Source organism: Tamandua tetradactyla, chromosome 20 (assembly GCF_023851605.1).
Source record: "Tamandua tetradactyla isolate mTamTet1 chromosome 20, mTamTet1.pri, whole genome shotgun sequence".
Taxonomy (NCBI): domain Eukaryota; kingdom Metazoa; phylum Chordata; class Mammalia; order Pilosa; family Myrmecophagidae; genus Tamandua; species Tamandua tetradactyla.
The window spans coordinates 37,792,217-37,811,798 of NC_135346.1; the positions used below are offsets into that span (position 1 = coordinate 37,792,217).

The window sequence follows — 19,582 nt, forward strand, 5'->3', positions numbered from 1 at the left end:
AAGATGATATGTAGCATACAGTAGTCACTTAAAATATTAACTGTAGGATAACAGTTATTATAATTCATCAAGACATTCCTTTAATGACCATATAAAATGTTAAGACCAGGCATTATTTCCTGATTTTACTTTCAGTAGTCTCATACATAGCAAAAGATTAAACATTTCTGCAGTCTGCTACAAAAGTAAAAAAATCAATTCATTTTCCTATAAATCATTAGAATGCAAGGATGTATCCAGGTTTGGAATAATTGTAATCAGTGAGGGTTTCTAGACATGACAGCAATGCAAGAGGATTCTGTAAAATTCATACATGAATGCAAGATATTATTCTATCCCTTCCATACAGCATCAAAGAAATACACCAAATGAACACCTTTTTTTTTTTTTTAAGTACAGAAAGCCGAATCCGCTAAGTTTATTTGAAAAACTAATATCTAGTGCAATTATGTGTGATAAACTGAGGCTTAAATGGTTTGGAAACACTTTGGAGCAGGCAAATCAGATAATAACAATCTTTATGGCTGGAAAGATTCAGCTGGTGTTGACAAGTTGTAAAGATAAAAACCTACAGCAAAGTCAAAAGCTAAACGTTTAGATTGAGTCGGGAATCAATGTTAATACTCAAAGTGTAAAAGCACTGACCTTCAAATGATTTCCCATAGTGTTCTGTTTTGTTTAACTTTTCAAGATATCAAAGTAGAACTTTATTTTAAAACTTTTGCTTAGCTGTCATTAGGTGAACACCTTACAGGGTTTCTCCTATCTAAACCACTCTTTGGATGTTGAATGTATTAGGTGATTTGGCCCTGCATTGCAATGAGGGGGCTTCAGTTGCTGAATTTTACATTCCTATTTGGATAACTATAAAGAGTTTATGAGAGACAAGAATTAGATGGAGCCATTTCTAGACATCTTTAAAATATATATACGGAATTTGCCTCATGGCCTCACTCTGATCTCAGCAAGGACATTTTCAAAAGAAATTCGTCGTGTTTTTTTTGTTGTTGTTCCAAAGGTTGTTTGCTTGAGTTGATTTGATGCTTTCCTAGCAAGAATCCCTAATGCCAGTGACTAAATAGATGTGTATTGGGTTGTAAAAAGGATTCACTGCATTTTGCTCCACTTGGTGTGCTGATTGTGGCCCACATGACATGTGTTTGCTTGTCTCTTTTGTTCTTACAGGAGCAGAGGGTACAGTGTTCCCTAAATCTATAGAAACACCTAATGTCAGGGCAGACCCCTTCAAGGAACTAAGGTAAATTTTCTGACTCTGTTTTACATTGATTAGTAGCCTTTTCCTTTCTATGTGCAACTGACTGATGATTAATTATAATATGCAATGTAACAGTATCACAACATGAATACATAGCCTGGGAGAGAGATGGGGGTGAAAATAAGCTACGACTGAGAGAAAATTTTCTCTAAGAATTTAGCAAGATTGAGAGTCTAGGGTAAGAAATGTCCAGCTTATAATAGTGAGATTTGGGATTAATTTGTTTGCAATATTTGCATCCTATAGTAAAACAGAACTATACAGAACTAGTCACTAATTAGTGCTAATCAGCTCAAAGAAAAGAGCTGTCTAAAAGAGGCTGATTTCTAAATACAACACATAATTTTCTTCTGTGGAGCCAAGACCTCTGACTTGGGGTGACACAGTGAGAGTGCTACCTCCTGTGGGGAAAGTATGCCATGCCCTGGTGTTAAACTTTCTGCTCTCCTAAGTATGCAGAGGACTTGGAAATGCTGTGTTCGCACCGCCACCAACTATGGAAAACAAACAGCAAAAAAGAATAATGATGAGATAGATAGATAGATGGAGTCCACAAATCATACCAGCCATCAAACCCCCACCCAAAAATATGCATAAAAATGATATGTTGATACAAATATAATTGAAATTTTTACTGTATAACCATCGATGTGAGGAATTCAATGAATACCAGCTTTCCTCCTTTCTGGTAGTTCATTTATTTAATACCAACTAAACCTTAAATCACCCAAATGACCATAAGTAACACTGACTATTTCATAATAAGCATCAACCATAGGCAAATGTATTTGCATTGCACAAGTCATATCTACACTTTCATGATGCATCCCAAGGTACATGTTTTGCTAAAATAGCACTAGCCATGTTGGTGCTTGTGTTTCCCTAGGTACAAATGTGTTCTCAGTAAGTGGAGAATATATCACCTCGTTATAAATCCCACGACATTCTTGCAAAGACTGCAAATCATTATAAATGTAGGGAAATAAATTGGGCCAAAGTAAGAGGATAATTGGTAGGAAACGAGTACCTATTTTAAGACTATGCAGCATACTACAAAGTTTTACTTTTTATTAGCTTGACTGTTTTCAGCAGGGATTCTGTGTGTATGAAGTTCCTGGCCCTCTGGCCACTAGACCCTGGTTTCATATAAGGTATTAGTTTCCTGGCTGCTATGACAAATACTGCACAATGCATTGGCTTAAGAACAAGAATTTATTGGATCCCAGTTTCAGAGACTAGAAGGCTTGCTGCCTCCCTGGTCTAAAGTGTTTTAACTGGCCAGGAATCCTTGGGTTCCTTGGCTTTCCATCACATGATGATGCCCTGTCCTTTCTCCTCCAGTTCCATTGACTTCTAGCTCCAGCTCCAGGCCATGGCTTTTTTCTATAAGGCCTCCAGTGATAGTATTAAGACCTAGCCTGATTCAGTCGGCCACGCTTTAACAGAAAATGCTATCTTCAAAAGATTCTATTTACAGTGATATCACACTCACTCACAGGAATGGATTAAGATTAAGAACATGTTTTTTCTGGGGTACATAACTTAATCTGCCACAGGTAATAAAGCTGAAATGTTTTATGCAGATCTACCCAAGGAGCCCTTGTATTTTAGGATTCTGCAAGAGCTCATCTTCTAAGAGTTCAGTGAATCTTCATGTTCATGATGTCACAGCTTTTGCAAGACAAGCTAATGGGTGGTTGGTCCCCTGTCTTCTCATAGTCTACCCTAGGAGCAAGTTTCTTCTAGGAATAGTTGAAATTAGGGCTTATTGATAAACCCAAAGAAAAGTATTAAAATAAGCCGAACTCTAAATACAGTATGAATTTTTTTTCTAGGGATCAATTACTTCCTTACCTGAAAGACTTGGGAACTATAAGAGGAAATAATTTATACTAACTTGGCTTTTATCAGATACATTTTGTGTAGTTAAAACCAAACCATACAAACAAAAACAAACCCAAATCTCCAAGCATCAGCCCCTGTTAGAGATACATATCCTAAAGAACATAAAACATAGAACAGAGTATTTGATCATATAGTGCTACCGATGTAACCCCACACCTATGGGAAACCCTTGAACTTGTCATTAAAAAAAGTAATCTTCCAAAACTCAGAAGTAAATCTCATACAATTGGTGCAGTGAAATAATCAGGTAATTACTACATTTTCATAGGCTAATCTAAAGTTATAGGCGTATTTTTTGGAGGCTAGAAATAAAATTTTCTTAGAATCATCAAAATATTTGGATATGTAGTTCTAAAACTATTCATTTATTTGTGCCTGTTTTTCAAATTGCACTGGCACTTGATAGCCAAGACTGAGTTAGGGGCCTAGAATGTGGTAATTTAGCCCCTTCATCCTTCTGGAATTTCTTTTCAAGTGGTACTTTGTGGGAGAGTCTCTGACTGATTGAGAAGATTATCAGGTGTGGTTGACAGATTATCCCAGACAAGCGTCTCTGTGAGTGTTCACATGTGTCTTTTAATGGTGCCACAATTTTCTCCATGCTGATGATTGGCATTGACCTTGGATATTGAGTAAATAAGTAATGAACTTGGTGACTTAGTCTTTGACCCTTGGATTTAGAGTTGAATCTGTTTTACTTGGCCATATTTGTACTAGCGTATCTTCCAGTCTTAGGAAAATAGAGTATCTAAGGGAGGTCCCTGGACTTGTACCAGGACGTGGAGATGAGTGAATGCTCAGATGAAACAGAAGCAGCAGTCCACTTTTCTGGGGCAGCACAAGGGAGGGAAAAGCACTCTCTCTGTGTTGAGATTCAGGTGCCTACTGCAAACCTGACCTTGAAGTCTTGAGCTAATCCGGTAGCCGTGCTGTCTGTAAAAAGCTGGGTTACTTCAAGCTCCAGACAGTTAATCCCACTGTATTATTTTTAACTTTTTTTCTGAATTAATTTTAGATTCATAGAAGAGTTGCAAAACTCATACAGATTGTTGCCACACATGCTTTACCCACTTTTCACTTATGTTAACATATCCTTGGTATACGTATCAAAAGTTAAGAAATTAACATCATAGTCCCATAATATTTTACTTTATATAAGATTTGTTTAAAAGAGTACAGTCACCCGAAAGTTTTATAGATTAAAAAATAGGTTAAAAAATATCCGTGGACCTGCACAGCGGTGAACCTTAAGTTAAACACCATAGACTACAGTTAATAGTGAAATTATATGAATGTACTTTCCCCAGTTGTAACAAATGTAACATAACAGTGCAAGATTCAGATTCTAATAATAAGGTGGTTTATGGGTATCCTATAATTTATGCATGATTGTTCTGTAAAACCAGAACTTCTCTAATTTAAGTAATGATAAGCAGTTCAACAGAAAAGCTATTTGTTGAGACCTGACTTTGAAACTGTGGTGGTTAAGGAGGAATGTTTTTAGTGTGCACTTATGTGTGTGTGAGTGTGTGTGTGTGTTTTAATGTTCCACACCCAGAATTTTCTGAGTCTTATTTGTTATTAGTAGACAGGAAAAGAAATTGAATTCTATACATAAACCAACTTAAAAATAAGCAAGCAAAATATAACTAGCCATGTCCCTCACTTAACCAATCAAAGCTGAGAAAATAGTAGCTTCTCTTTGGAGATAACTTTTGTTTCTTCAAATTTCCTTCATTTATTGTTTTTAATTTGATATTTAATGAGAACCAAATTTGAGGCCTCTGGCACTTCCTCTTGGAAAATCTCAGCTAAAGGAGTGGCAGCTTCTCGTGTCACTACAGTTTTTTGCTTCACTGCTTTTCCTTTCAGAGTTACTATAGTTACTATATTTGCAGTCTTGCTTAAAGTGTTTGTAAATAATCCAAGGTTGAGCTCGAAGTCACAAAAGAGGGGCTGCTTCTCTCCAGACAAAAAACACAAGAGTGTTTCCAAGGTCTGTGCCAAACATCCATCTCAGGCAGTGGTTATTGACTTTATCCTGGGGGTAATTCTGAAACAATGTCAGGTTGTTCTAGATTCAAGACCGTACTTAAAAGTGTATAAGGTGGGTGGGCCATGGTGGCTCAGTGGCAGAGTTCTCCCCTGCCATGCTGGAGACCTGCGTTCGATTCCCAGTATCTGCCCTTGCCAAAAAAAAAAAAGTATAAGGCACTATACTCAGCCTTAAAAGAATATATATATTCTTGAATAGCAATGGGATATTAATAAATTCACAGTCTTAAAATGTGAATATATTAAATGTTCACTTTCCCCCTTTTTTTTCCTGGAGTCTGTAATAAAGACAAATGGAAAAATCCTTGGTCTCAGGCTGTTCAGGATCTGAGACAGGAAACAGACCATACAGTTTTGCATATGTATTTTCTGTAAAAACAGAGGATACCTTTGAATGCCTACCTTACTGTTAGGATTCCTTTCAAGTGTAAAGTTTCCTTGTAGGATTCTGGTCCCATGAGAACAGGAAGTAGACTGTGAAACCTTATTTCCTGGACATATGCCATGGCTAATGTGAAAAAAAGGGAGGTGGTTATATAGACCAGTATACGCATACAGCCAAATCAGTTCTCCTAAATATCACCAAAAGCTTGCAGGAATCACAAAAGAGCAAGCTATAAGGTCTTTGTAAAATAATTAATCGCATCCTCAATCAGCAAATGTGTCGTACGCTCGTATTTCACAAGAGTTATGACAAAGGATAGTGCCCAGGGAAATGAACTTTTTACCACTCATTAGTAGTTAAGATATGTGCTAAACACTTGGCATGAGGAACTAAAATGAGTACACAAATAATTTATAGGTAAGGGAATAAGGCAGAAATGTAACCAAAAAGGCAGTGCTTTGTGATAATGCCAGGATAGAGGCATAAGCACAAGCAAAGAAAACGGAGAATGACAAAATCTACCTAGAAAAGTTAGCTTAGGTAAGGCTTCCCAAAGGAAGTGACATTTTAGTTGCAAGAAGAAGGGAAAAGATAAAACCCAATAAATTGGTCTCAAAATTCAAAAAGCATGGTTCTCTGGCGCCCTTTAGTATAGAGGCAAATAGCCCAACATATTTTTGTAGCTCCCGAGAACTTTACTGTGTTACTTAAAAAGAGACAGGGTTTGTGATGCAATTTTCCTTATTACAGTTGTGTTCTTTAATAAATTTTATGGAAGCAATTTCTGGTATGGTTGCAGGAGGCCTTAAAAATTGTTGCAATTTTCTAAACTTAGTGTGCAGTGTAATTCAGGAACAGCAACAAAAAAATTCACTAATATGAAACCTGTTCTACAGCTACCCCAAATAGAGAAGAAGGTATTACTTTGTTATTGTTTCTTTTCTTTAATACAACCAGGGTTTTCATGATAAGCAGAAAAAAACTCTAAGGTATGTACTTGAACTTTCTGTAGGTTTTTTTTTTTTTTTTTTTTTTTTTTTTAAGGAAAGGCCCTAAATCTGAATTCTGTTTGGAATGCGTGAGATTTGAATATGTGTACATCATAGGGAAACAAGGATTAGACAAGGCTTCCAGAAGTTGGCAAAAATGAACTTATTTCCTTCTTTAATTTTATTTTAAAATGTCTGAAGCCAACTGTGTATTTACTGGCTCTCAGTGATTTATACATTTAAGCTGTCAGAACTGTCTGTCAGAACCTAAGGGTTCAGTTAACTAGAGATTTGGTGATACTCCTTTTTTCCCCCAATAAAGTCACAACAACAAATACATTAGATGGAGAGTCTAATTTAAAACACTGTATATTGAGCTTTGTAGCTATGGGTAGGAGGTATATGGGGCAATTCCACTGTGGAAGAAAACCTTGTATTTTCTCCCCTTTGTACATTTCCCAGACTGTTCTGTAATTTTCTTTACCCCACCCTACCCCTCTGCACACCACACACACACACACACACACACACACACACACACACACACACACATATACACACACAGAGATGCTCCATTAGTTTTCTTTTGCTTAGTTTTGTCTGTATAGGATTCAGGATTATTTGGGCATTGATTTAGCACAAATACTGGAGTGATTTCAAAGGAATAATGAAAAAAGACAGTGGACCAAATTATAGTAGAATGGAAGTAGCCTGTGCTGGTTGCCCCAGGGACTTAACAAAATAGAAGAATCACCAACCGTTGTCCATGGCTGGTGGAGAGCCCTGCATTGAAGGTGACCTGGGCTGGGTTTGAATCTCACCTCTAGGCATATCTGCTTCGTGAGCTTGGGCAAGTCTCCTTCTGTCTCCTAGCCCCAGTACCTAGAACATAGAAGAAGCTCGATGAACATTAGCTGAACAAATATTAGCTAGTGGGAGGGCTGGGGGAGAATACAGCTTTCTTTAATTAGGGCCCCAAAACTCAGAATTTCCCAGCATTTTAAATTTCATAGACTAGTAAAAACTTTCCATCAATCTTGGTGATCAAAAGTATATTTTCATTTAAGATGGAAAATATTTCTGTATCTCCATCTCCTATTAACAATATTTTATAACCAAAAAAGGATATTTCAGCTAACAGTAGATATAAACTTAGAACATCACTATCACCATTCAAATAGCTTTTATTTAAAAATTTTAAATTATATCTTATAGATTATTTTTGTAATATAAGGGTTTAAAATGGGGAAAGTCATTTAACAGCCGGGGATGGGGTATAAAGTTGGACTTTTACCCATGTTGTCAGAGCAGGCTTGACATTTAAAATAGGTGCTAACCTCTGCATTTTGGAGCAGAATGGGTATGTGTGTTTATTTGTTGAAATCCTTGAGTACGGCTGTCTTCTCCCTCAGAGTCTTATGACTTTATCATTGTTTTTATCTTGATTAAAATATCAGTTGCTGCCATTTATTATGAGAAGTGTGTGGGGTATGTTGTTCTATTATTCTTGAAAAACACAATTGCTTTTGTATCTCCTTTTTTTCCCCTCCTCAGAAGGATGGTCCTGCTGGATGCATAGGCAGAAATTCTTGCTTAATCATACTCTTCATGATCCTGGCTGGAAGCCACCCTTGTTTTATGCCAGTTATAACCTTTTCAAACCAAAGGGTAGTGGGAGTTTGCAGGAACAAGCTGACATCAAGTTTTACCTGAAACTAGTTGAGAACTAAAAGGGAATTTAAACTGTACAGACTCACACACACACACACAAGTCCTCCAATGGATATCCCATTTTCCTGATCATGAATTTTCCATGGTTGGTTAGAATATAATATAAACAAGGTTGAGGTAACCAGATCTCAGAACTACATCATTTCTGGTCATGGAGTATGCAACACGCTGAGCCAAATGTCGTTCCTTCATTTCCTGTCCTTCAGTGGCTCCGCTGACTTAGGGATAAAGTTTCAAAACAAAAACTCTCACACACACATCCTTAACGTGGTCAATCACGTTCCATCTTCTCCCACTATCTTCCCCTTCTCTATCAACTTTTTGTTTTCCTTCTGCCTTCCACTCTACTTTCCATTCCTTCCTTTGAATTTTTAATTTCTCGTGTTTTATTTTCCCTCATATTTTATGAGGGAAAATTCATCTTTATTTTATTATAGTTCCTTTTTATAGCATCCTGTATTAATTTCATAGATGTGCTGTCTTCTCTTACCACTTTGATTATGTTCCCAATAGTTTATCTCAAGTTCCTTCTGTTCTGCACGTTTGTTTTTTGTTTTGTGATTTCAAGTGTTTGATGATTCATGGCTGTCTATTATTTTTAAGAGAGGCACCAAAAACCTTTTGGGACATTTTATATGCATGGATGGGGCTTTTTGGGTGGTGGGCTTTGAAGTAGTGCCATCAGGATGGGATTTTTAGGTGAGTGACCCCCCATGTTACACTTGATAGTTCTTTCTCATGGGCTGGTCAGTTCTCTGGAGAGGATTTCTAATTCCTTCTCTGGGATATATCTGCTTGCCAGTGGGTTCATAGGTTTTCATTTGGTTGTCTTTTGAGTTGTGTGTGTGTTTTGCTGCTTAAAGAAAAGCTGTATGAAGATATAACAACGAAAAATTCAAATATAAATTTATATCTTCACCAATTATAACTTGTGGCAAAACTATTGGTTGTCTGACCCATGATTATTTCCAAATATCCTTTGACTTTTCCACCTCCCCTTACAGAGACTGGAGAGGCTTGCAGCTTCATTTTCCCACCTTCCTTGAAGCTAGTGGTTGTCACGTTACATACTGTGGCCAACGGATGAGCACAAGTCTACTGTAGATTTCTGGGAAAGGCTTTGCTGTTATAAGAAAAGCATCAGATATGGAAGGTTTTGCCTCCTTTCCCCCTTTTTCCTGTCTTGAATACAAGTACCCTGTTAATTTGTCCATTTTCAGTATAGCATGCTACCCTCAGCTAATCTGGTTTTCCCAAAGTCATTGTCTCAAGGCGTCTTCTACAATGAGGTGGGCTGGTGACCTGCGTGTAGGACAGTAAGGAGACAGTCTAGGGGCCTGACAGTTTTCCACACAGGCCTCAACCCGTCCTTCTGATTCTGTCCCACCAGATACTCCCACTACAGAAGTGCAGGTTGCTGTGGAGAGGATTCTGCAACTTGAATCAACTCACAGCTTATTCTTTGCCAAATCCACAGGTTCTTAGCATTCAGTTTCCTGTAATCTTGCTAATTCTTTTACTATTGGTTGCTTGCTTTCCAACTTCCAAGGCTTTTTTGACATCTTTCCTCTACTCTTTTTTCTTTTTTAAAATTCATTGGATTTTTTTCTTTTTAGATCCATTTACATTAATTGCATTTGTGTTCAGGAAGTAGCAGGTGAACGTGTGTTCACTTTGCTGTTTAATCAGAAGTCTGTTCTTAATCCATATGCTTCAGCTACTCTGCCCTTTGTGTATTTTCTCTAGAGTGCCTTAGAGCCTGTACATTGTTATTCCCTTTTCTTGGAACACTCTTCCCTCCTCCCTTTCTGGAGAATCTCATTAATACTCCTGATCATACATCCCTCCTAAGGAAAGCCTTTTTGGCATGTCCTCAAGCCTAGCGTGGTCCCCTTTTGCAAACATGCATGAGTACCCTCACTTCTCCTTCATTGTTTGATTCATTAGCTGACTTGGATACTCCCTTTGCCATTGCCCACAAGGAGATTCAGGTTGGATGGATTACTACAAATCCATTCCCCTCAGCCAGCATAAAGATCAATTTGTGTATGTGTGAAGAACTATCAAGTCCTCCTGATATCTCTATTTTTGTCTGAGCACTTAATATCCCATGTCTTTCTTTCTTTGTAATGAAAAGTCATTTCTAAAAGTGAGTAATTCATTTATTTCTTTTACATACAGCTTCAAAACTCCAGGTTTAGATTCCTTTTTCAACCATGGCCTGCACAATAGTCATGCTCCAATGGAATCGTACTTAACTTAAAGCCTGTCGCCTGCAGCTCCTATTATGTTCTCAACCATGATTGTACTGTTTCAGAGAGAAATGCCAGTTCTCTCTCATCCAGGCGCACATTTGATCACCACTTCCTAGTTACAAGGGAAGATGAGCTTCACATTTTTGGGATTGTTTCACAAATACAACCTGACTCGTTAATGATAATTTCCCTTTCCTGGTATCTGAATTTAGATACACTCACTCCAGAATAGCAAAGCAGAGAGAAGTTTGAATCCTTTGACATTCCAAACGCCATACCCCTAACCTTCAATAGAAAGTAGATGCTAATAAATTCAGGGTCTTAAAAATGTGAATTATAGTCATTTCACACTTCATGGCAGCTTCATGCTGAAGAAATTGCTTTAAACTTAATTACGATGCTTGTCTCTTCTTTAAGTGCAGATGACATTCCTCAGATAGATTTTTGCAATGACATCTGAGGAAAGGACTTAAGAAACTGATTAGTTATTCATGGTGAAGAATATTGACAACATACTGATTAAAGAAAAATGTTGACATCCTTCCTAACATGATACATATGTCTATTAGTTTAGGGTTCTCCCTGTGGTCTGCATGGAAAGCTCTTTGAGACAGGATGCAAATGCCCTTCAGCCTTTGAATGCAGATGTATAGAGAGAATATGCATGATGAGTGGAAACAAAATGGAGAGCAGAAGGCATTGGGCTGCTTCTGATAACCCACCCCAGCAAATGACTGGGCTGTGCTTTGAGGACCATTTTGAGACACACAACAGTAATAGATGGGACGTATCCCACTCTCAACACTTGAAAAGCTATAATAATCCATTCAAGATTTCTGCACCTCATTCTAGAGCTAGAAGTCAGTTCTTAGGGGATGACGTGTGATGGGTCCTGTCTCCTCTCACCTCATAATCCCATACTTGAGCAATGCACAGCTAAGTTCGTTGAACATGTAAGGCACAATCCTGATCTCTTTGTGTAAGATGTGATATTCTCACAAGTGAATTTTGCACTTCATCCTGATGACTTAGAATGGCTATGGAGTAAGGGGTGTAGAACCAAAAGAGAAAACAGCTCAATATAGTTTTTTAAAGCAGTTTCTAACTGTCTGAACTAGTCAATTATCTTCCTTGATAGTGATGAGGTTCCCACTGCAGAAAGGCTCCAGGCAAGCCTCAAGGATACTATAGGACTATTATAAAGATGGTTAAAGCATCAGACGGAGGGAAGATTTTGGCTCAGAAACCTTTCAGAGCCGCTGTAATATGAAGATTCTATGACTCAGGCTTCAAAGTGTAGCCCATTGATAAGATTTTACCAAAGACCTCTCATTAAGTTAAAATTCCTTGCAAAGCTCTTTTCACTGAGTAGTTGAAGGGCAGAATTTGTGACCAGCATTGATTCCCTTTTATTCCTTGTACTATAGGTGTTTGGAGAGCACTTCAAATTCTTATAGTGCTTTGTGGATTTCAAAGCATTTTCACAAAAACACCCTAAAGCAGGATAGGAAGAATTGATGTCGTTCCCATTGTACAGATGAGTAGACAGAGGGTTGATATGAAACACATCCCCATTTGGCATAATGAAAAGGCCCTGTCTTTTCCCACAGCTCAAGAAGATTTTAAGGGCTGAGAATGTAGAACAGAAACTCTGTACACTAGCAGCAACACAGAGAAAGCATTAGGTGCAAAGCTCTGCGTCCAGAATGCCAGCCACTGAATTCTGTTTCTGACACCTGCTAGGGTGTGAGTCAGTGTGATTTAAATACGACTATCTCAATTTCCTCATTTGTGAAAAGGGAATAAGAAATAAGAATGGCCTAGGAGCCTGTTCCAATGTCTAGGTAGTCTGTATGACGTGCCTTGTAGATAACCAGAAGAAACAGGTTGATAGCCTCCTTTGAACAAGTCAGTATACGAAGACAGCAGTGAAGTCAGTGGGAGAGGAATCATTTGCTAAGTTAATCCCAATATTAAAAGTGAACTTTAACTCTGCTTTTGAAATGTTATTTTAGCAAAGGTATTTTACCTTCCATATTAAGGCATGGCAGAGGAAAACCTTATTCTAACAAGGGAAAAACCAAGAAATGTAAGCACTGTACAGACAGGAGGAAGTGGTAAGCAATGTGATTTTGAATGAAAAGACTAGTATTTTACTTTTTTTTTTTTTTTGCATGGGCAGGCACCAGGAATCGAACCCTGGTCCTTGGTACAGCAGGCGAGAACTGTGCCCCTGAGCTACCATTGCCTGCCCTAGTACTTTTTTAATAAGTAAAACTTTATTGCTTTGAATTTTTATCAGACAAGGTTTTTTTTTAACAGTATTTTTAATTGTGAAATATAACAAATATACAGAAAAGCAATACATTTCCAAGTACGTTTTAACAAGTAGTTGTAGAATAGATTTTTAAGTTTGGTATGGGCTATAGTTCCACAAATTTTCGTTTTTTCTTCTAGCTGCTCCAAGACACTAGAGACCAACAGAAATATCAATATAATGATTCAGCAATCATACCCATTTGTTAAATCCTATCTTCTCTGATGCACTCCTCCTTCTCTTTTATAGAACAAAAACAATAAATTTCAAAGTATATCGCAACAATTAGTTGTAGAACAGATTTCAGTGTTGGTATGGATTACAATTCCATAATTTTAAGTTTTTATTTCTAGCTGCTCTAAGGTACTAGAGGCTAAAAGAAATATCAGTGTAATGATTCAGCAGTCCCTCTCATTTCTTAAACCCTACCTTCTCTGTATAACTCCACCATCATCTTTGGTCTTTATCCCATTCTTTAGGGGTATTTGGGCTATGTCCATTCTAACTTTTTTCATATTGGAAGGGGCTGTTGATACTATGGGATACGGGGATGGAACTAATTGAATTTGTGGAGAGACTGGCGGCTCTGCATTTTAGGACTTATCTGGTCCAGGGACCCATCTGGAAGCTGTAGGTTTTGGAAAATTACCCTAGTGCATGGAACCTTTGTAGACTCTTATATAACACCCTAGGTGCTCTTTAGGATTGGCAGGAATGGTTTCTATTGGTGTTTGGCAAGTTATGATAGGTAGCACTGTCTAACTGAAGCTTGCATAAGAGTGACATCCTATGTAGCCTGTCAACTTTATTTGAACTCTCTCAGCCACTGATACCTTATTTGTTACACTTCTTTTCCCCATTTTACTTAGGATGGAATTGTTGATCCCACAGTGCCAGGGCCCAACTCATCCCTGGGAGTCATCACTCACATCACCAGGGAGACTTTCATCCCTGAATATCAAGTCCCAAGTAGGGGGTGTGGCAATGGTTTCACTTGCAGAGTTGGGCTTAGAAGATAGGGAGGCCACCTCTAAGCAACAAAAGAGGTCCTCTGGAGGTGACTCTAAGGCACACCTATAAATAAGCTAAGCTCTCTGCTGCATACATAAACTTCACAAGAACAAACCTCAAGATCAGGGGCTTGGCCTATTTGTTTGGGTGTCCTTAATGTTTAGCACAGTATTGGGGTTTCCTCCATGGTAAAATTTAAAATGTTTTTTTAACATGAAATATATACAAAATAATAATAATTATTATTATTTTCAAAGTACATTTCAATAATTAACTACAGAATAGATTCTAACGTTGGGTATGGATTACCATTCCACATTTTCAGGTTTTTTTTTCTTTAGCTACTCCAAAACACTGGAAACTAAAAGAAATATCATTATAATGATTCAGCAGTCATAGTGGTTTGTTAAATCCCAACTTCTCTGTTATAACTTTTCCTTCTCTTTGATCCTAGTCCCAGTCTAGAGAGATCTTTGGGCTATGCCCATTCTAACCTTTTCATGCTGAAAAGGTCTATCAACAGTAAGGCTAGGGGATGGAATTTGTTGATATTCTTGGAGACGCTGGCCTCACTGGGTTTCAGGACTTATCTGACCTAGGAATGCTCTGGAGGTTACAGGTTTCAGGAAGTACATGAAACTTTTGTAGAGTCTCAGTTAGAACCCTAGGTGTTCTTTAGGGTTAACAGGAAGGATATTTATTGGCATATGGCAAACCATGGCAGGTAGCAATATCTAGCTGAAGCTTATATAAGAGTAGCCTCCAGAATAGCCTCTTGACTCCTTTTGAACTCTCTCAGCCACTGATACCCTATTTTGTAACATTTCTCCTCCCCCTCCTAGTCCAGAAGCATCATCAATTACTTGGTGCCAGAGCCAGGCTCTATCCTGGGAGTCAGGTTCCCCATTGTCAGGGAGACTTTCACCCCTGAATGTCATGTCCCTTGTAAGGGGAGGGAAATAGCCTCTCTTTCAGTGTTGGGTTTAGAGAGAGGCCACATCTGGATAACCAATGAGGTTTCCTGGAAAAACACCTAGACATAATTATAGACAGTCTTAGTTTCTCCACTACAGAAACAAGTTTCGTAAGGGCAAGGCCAAAATCAAGGGCATGGCCTGTTTTCTTGGGAGTCCCTAATGTTTGAGAAAGTACCAGGGGGTTCCTAGATGGGAAAGTTTATTAGTTGCATATATTTTCTCCACTCCCTCAAGGGACTCTACCAGTCCTTTTTAATTATCAGCCCACCATAGTGGGCTGATATCTTGGGATGTTACATTAAGTCATACAGAATTATGAAACCTCATTCCCATTCTGGACTCCATGTGTTTGGGTTGTTTTGAATTTAAATCAAAGCATTCTGAAGGATGGGGGTGGAAATGCTATTTTAAAATGGAGAAGAATAACATTTAATTGTCAAAATGCTTTAAAATCCACTAACTCTAACACTGGTGACCAAAATACTCTCCTTCCTGGATCTTTCAGCAATTTGTGGGAAGGAGATGGAAGCCTCAATTGACTTCCTTGGAGGACCAGACCAAGCAGAAAATCCCAGAAACAAGATGCTTTGTCTGTATACATTTTATTTCTGTTGCAGAGTGCTGCCAGAAATCAATGGCTCTCTCATAACCATAGCAAGAAGATAAAATTACACATTAACCCCTAATGAGATTTTCTGTTACTTTTTTTCAAATTGAGTATTTCACATCTTCCTAGAGATTACCCACCTTTTTTCACATTTGTTCATAAAGTTTTTGATTCCTCCATTAAAATTGTACCCTTATGGGTTATATGGCTTGAATGGATTTTGTCTCATAACCACAGGTTGTTGCCATTAAACCCTTTTTCCTGCCTGCAACCTCTTACTGGGCCAAATTAATATACAAGCTGTAATGGCTACTGAGATTTTTCTAGATAAGTTAATTATTTTTGGTAATAATAGTTATACACTCCTTTGATCATTAAAAGCAAACCCCAACAGTAGTTTTCAAAGGTCTGGTGTCATTTGAACTGACATTACTATTGGTCTCCTGGATGAAAAGCACACAGATCCAAATGCTGTTTAAACCATGGGCTCTATAGGGAGGGTTGAAGGGTTCTGGTCTGGGGAGCAGTGAACCCCGAGACAAGCCAAACAGTTGAGACCCCCTTGGTCACCAACACATACGTGCCCCACCTGAAATGCTTGAAGACACCTGGGAACATGCCCAATGAAATGAGATAAGTTAAACAACCATTATAGTTGAATCCATCCAAAAGGCCTGTGATGACATTTGCTGCCAGAATCTTCTTTCAGTTGATCTGGATTCTAGCTGAACCTAGCAGGCGAGATGCATAAATATAAGCCAAATGAATACATTCCTTCCACAAATGATTGAATGCCAGCTAGTTATGTTCCTGGAATATATGTGAGGGATGAATAACACACATGTCTTGTCTTCATAGAGTTGACATTCTAGCAGGGGAAGCTGCGAATACCTAGGCAATGTGAACAGTACTTACCCAGCACACTCCTATGCCTAACACCAGTCTAGTTCCTTTGAGCATCTTATCTCCTTTAGTCCTCACCTCAGGAGAACCTCCTCTGGGACACAGTGCTGTAATTATCACCACTTTACAGATGAGTCAGACACTCATAGAGATTTAGGAACTTTGCACCAGGGAGGTGAAAGGGGTAGGAAGTAAACCTTACAGCTCTATTCTTCCTGCTAAACCACATTACCCACAAAGGGCTCTATGCTTCCTGATGGGACAAAAGGAATTTTGGCACCCATATTGCATTTCTTATGCCTTCTATTGCATTTATTTAGAAAAGGCTTTTAGACATTCTCATCAGAAGAAGTAACTTCAGAACATAGCAAGAAAAATCTTAAGTGAAGCCTTCTGGCCATTGGCTTATGCTGATATCCTGCCACAAGGGAAGTTTCTGTTACCATAAACACAACCACATGATGACAAAAATGGGTGAAAACACAGGTCAACAAAATTTACGTTTCAGTCACAGCCAACTAACACATGGGCCTTATCTGAAAATGGAGGTTTGTTAGAGCAAACCAAAAAGAGTGAAATTCGTGTTTTCATGACCTTTTGCATCATGCAGTTATTAATATTTTCACTTGCTTGTGGTTTGTCTCCCTAACTAAGTTGTACGGTCTAGGCCAGTGATATTCAACTGTGGCTTCCATTAAAACAATCTGGTATCTCAGTTTCCAGGATGTTATGGCAAATACCACACAATGGGTTGGCATAAATGGCAGGAATTTAGTGTCTCATGGTTTTGGAGGCTAGAAGACTTGCTTCCTCTTGGGGCAAGCAGTATTCTGGCAGCCCTGCAGTCCTTGGGGTGCCTTGGCTTTCCCAGTCATGTAGCGATGGCTTCTCCTTTCTCTTCTGGGTTGCTGCTGACTTCTAGCTCTGCCTTGAGGCTTTCTGTACTTCTAAAATTATTCTGATAAAGCCCAGCCTCATTCAAGTTGGCCATACCTTAACTAAAATAACATCTTCAAGGATCCTATTGACAAAGGGTTCAGACCCACAGGAATGTGGATTAAGATTAAAAACTCATTTACACGGGGTACATAATGCAGTTTACCCCACCTGGGAAGCTTAAAAGCATCCTCACTCCCAGAATAAGTAAAGCCAAATCTCCAGAGTTATAACCTACATATTAGTGTGGTTTAGGGCTGTGGTGATTGGTGTGTGTAGCCAGGGTTGGAAACTGAGCTCTGTGAGGACAGGTACTGTGTCCCTACTGTACACATACCACGTATTGTAAGCTGTAACTGTGTCTAGCATCCTCATGTACGCTCACGCATGTTAATTATGTTGGTTGAATAAGTGGGTGGGTGGAGAGGTAGTGGGTGGTTAGGTGAGTGATTAGAACAGTTATTGGAATTTCAGTTCTTAAAACAACTGTTATTAGGCAACTGTTTATAGTTGAATTTGTCATTATTGAGATTCTACTTCCTACCTTGCAAGAGAGAATCACTAGAGGTTTTAAATAAATATATGAAAAGGTAAAGAGCAAACCATAGGCGCTCACCTCATCTAGATGTGAAATTCACTTTGCTTTCCTTAATACTGCATTAATCTCCAGTCCTGGCACACTCTCATCTCAACAGTGCAGGCAGCTGTTAACATCCAAGGTATTGGTTCATTATTATTTCTTCTTCCATGAATCATGTTTGTCTGAAAGAAGTAAAGATAACAAAGAGGAAATTATAGTTTGTGTGGAGCGATATGATTGCTCATAAACCCAGCAATAAAAGGGAAGTCTATGTGAGCAATCGAGAATTCCTTCTTTGTCCTCCAAAGGCAGAAAATACATAGAACAAGCCATTTATGCCATATTCACATTTTAATCAGGGATGGGAGAAAGACACTGTAGTATCTTCCACACCTGTGCAACCTATAGTTTCCTTGTTAAGGCATTTATGACACCCTTGGATAATTCTGTGAAATGCCAATGTCATACTGGCCACATCAACTTTTTCTCTAGTTCTTATTCATGTAAAAGTTCAATCACCTCTGTGTATATAAAAGGGAGCCATGGAGAAAGTAGCATTTATATGAACTTCTGTCATTGTACCCAGTATTGCTTGGTCAATATGTTACTTGGATATGAGCTGAAATTATCCTGTCCCCTAAAATTTACATCAGTGCAATTGATGCAAAACTCTTTCTGACAGATTCTAGAAAATGTAATGCCATTCCTAAGGACCAGTTTCTCCTTTCATGATCACCTCTGATTTTGAACGTGTATTCTGCTAAATGTATTAAGACCATATGCCATAAGTAACCCATATATTACCATTGTGCAAATTATAAAAAGAAACTCCTACCCCAGGTCACTTTATGTCCATCTGTCAGGAAATTATCATAACATAGTGATTTTATTTGGACAAGACACTGCCTATACTGGAAAATTGTCATAAGAAGTACAGATATCTATGATACCCCGCCACACACACACACACACACACACACACATACACACACACACACCTGCCACACTTGAGCAGTGCACAACCTGTACAACAATGTATGGAGTCCCTGAAAGAGCATCTCCTCGTCCTGCTCAGGTTGTCCATGTAGTAGCATATCAAGTGGGATTTGAAGCTCAGCACTTTTCACTTAATATACACCAAAAAGACAGCTCACCTAAAGCTTTAGGGTTTTGAGATGATTATGCTAAAATTTTAAGAAAGCAAAACAAGCTAAAATTCGATAGTAAGCATTATTGTTCCTAAAAGTTCCCAGGCTACATTACCTAGTTTCTCTGTTTACTCTCTCAATTCTTCCCCCTTTCTTGCTGCTCTCTACAATCTATCCTCCTGACCTCTGGTTTCTGAATTCTTTCTAATGCATCTCAGTTTAGTTATCCACCTGTGGCTCAGGCTTCTTCAGACCCATGCATCTTAGGTAAATTAAGGACTTACCTTTTCCTCAAGCTTCATATGTAGGTATTTTCCCAAACAAGAAGAGTTCCTTTCCTTTAAGGAAAACTCTAGGGAGGGCTTAAGAATTTTTCTTTAAATTTTGCTAAAATATCTGAACTGAAATTAGGAGTTATTCAGTATGGTGGCTTGTTCCTATCTAGTAAACATTCTGTAAACTGCAAATAGAAAGGAGTCACTAATAGAAGGAAATGTTCAGGAGTTG

General features: G+C 38.3%; 1 protein-coding gene across 5 annotated transcripts in view; it reads left to right on the forward strand.

Annotated features, from left to right (window-relative positions):
- SGCD (sarcoglycan delta) overlaps window positions 1-19,582 on the forward strand; it is a 393,007-nt gene that overhangs the window by 291,216 nt on the left and 82,209 nt on the right. For all 5 annotated transcript variants that reach the window (XM_077137514.1, XM_077137515.1, XM_077137513.1 and 2 more), the window contains one exon: window positions 1,186-1,258. In XM_077137514.1, coding sequence (XP_076993629.1) covers window positions 1,186-1,258 — 73 coding nt within the window. The remainder of the gene's footprint in view (window positions 1-1,185; window positions 1,259-19,582) is intronic.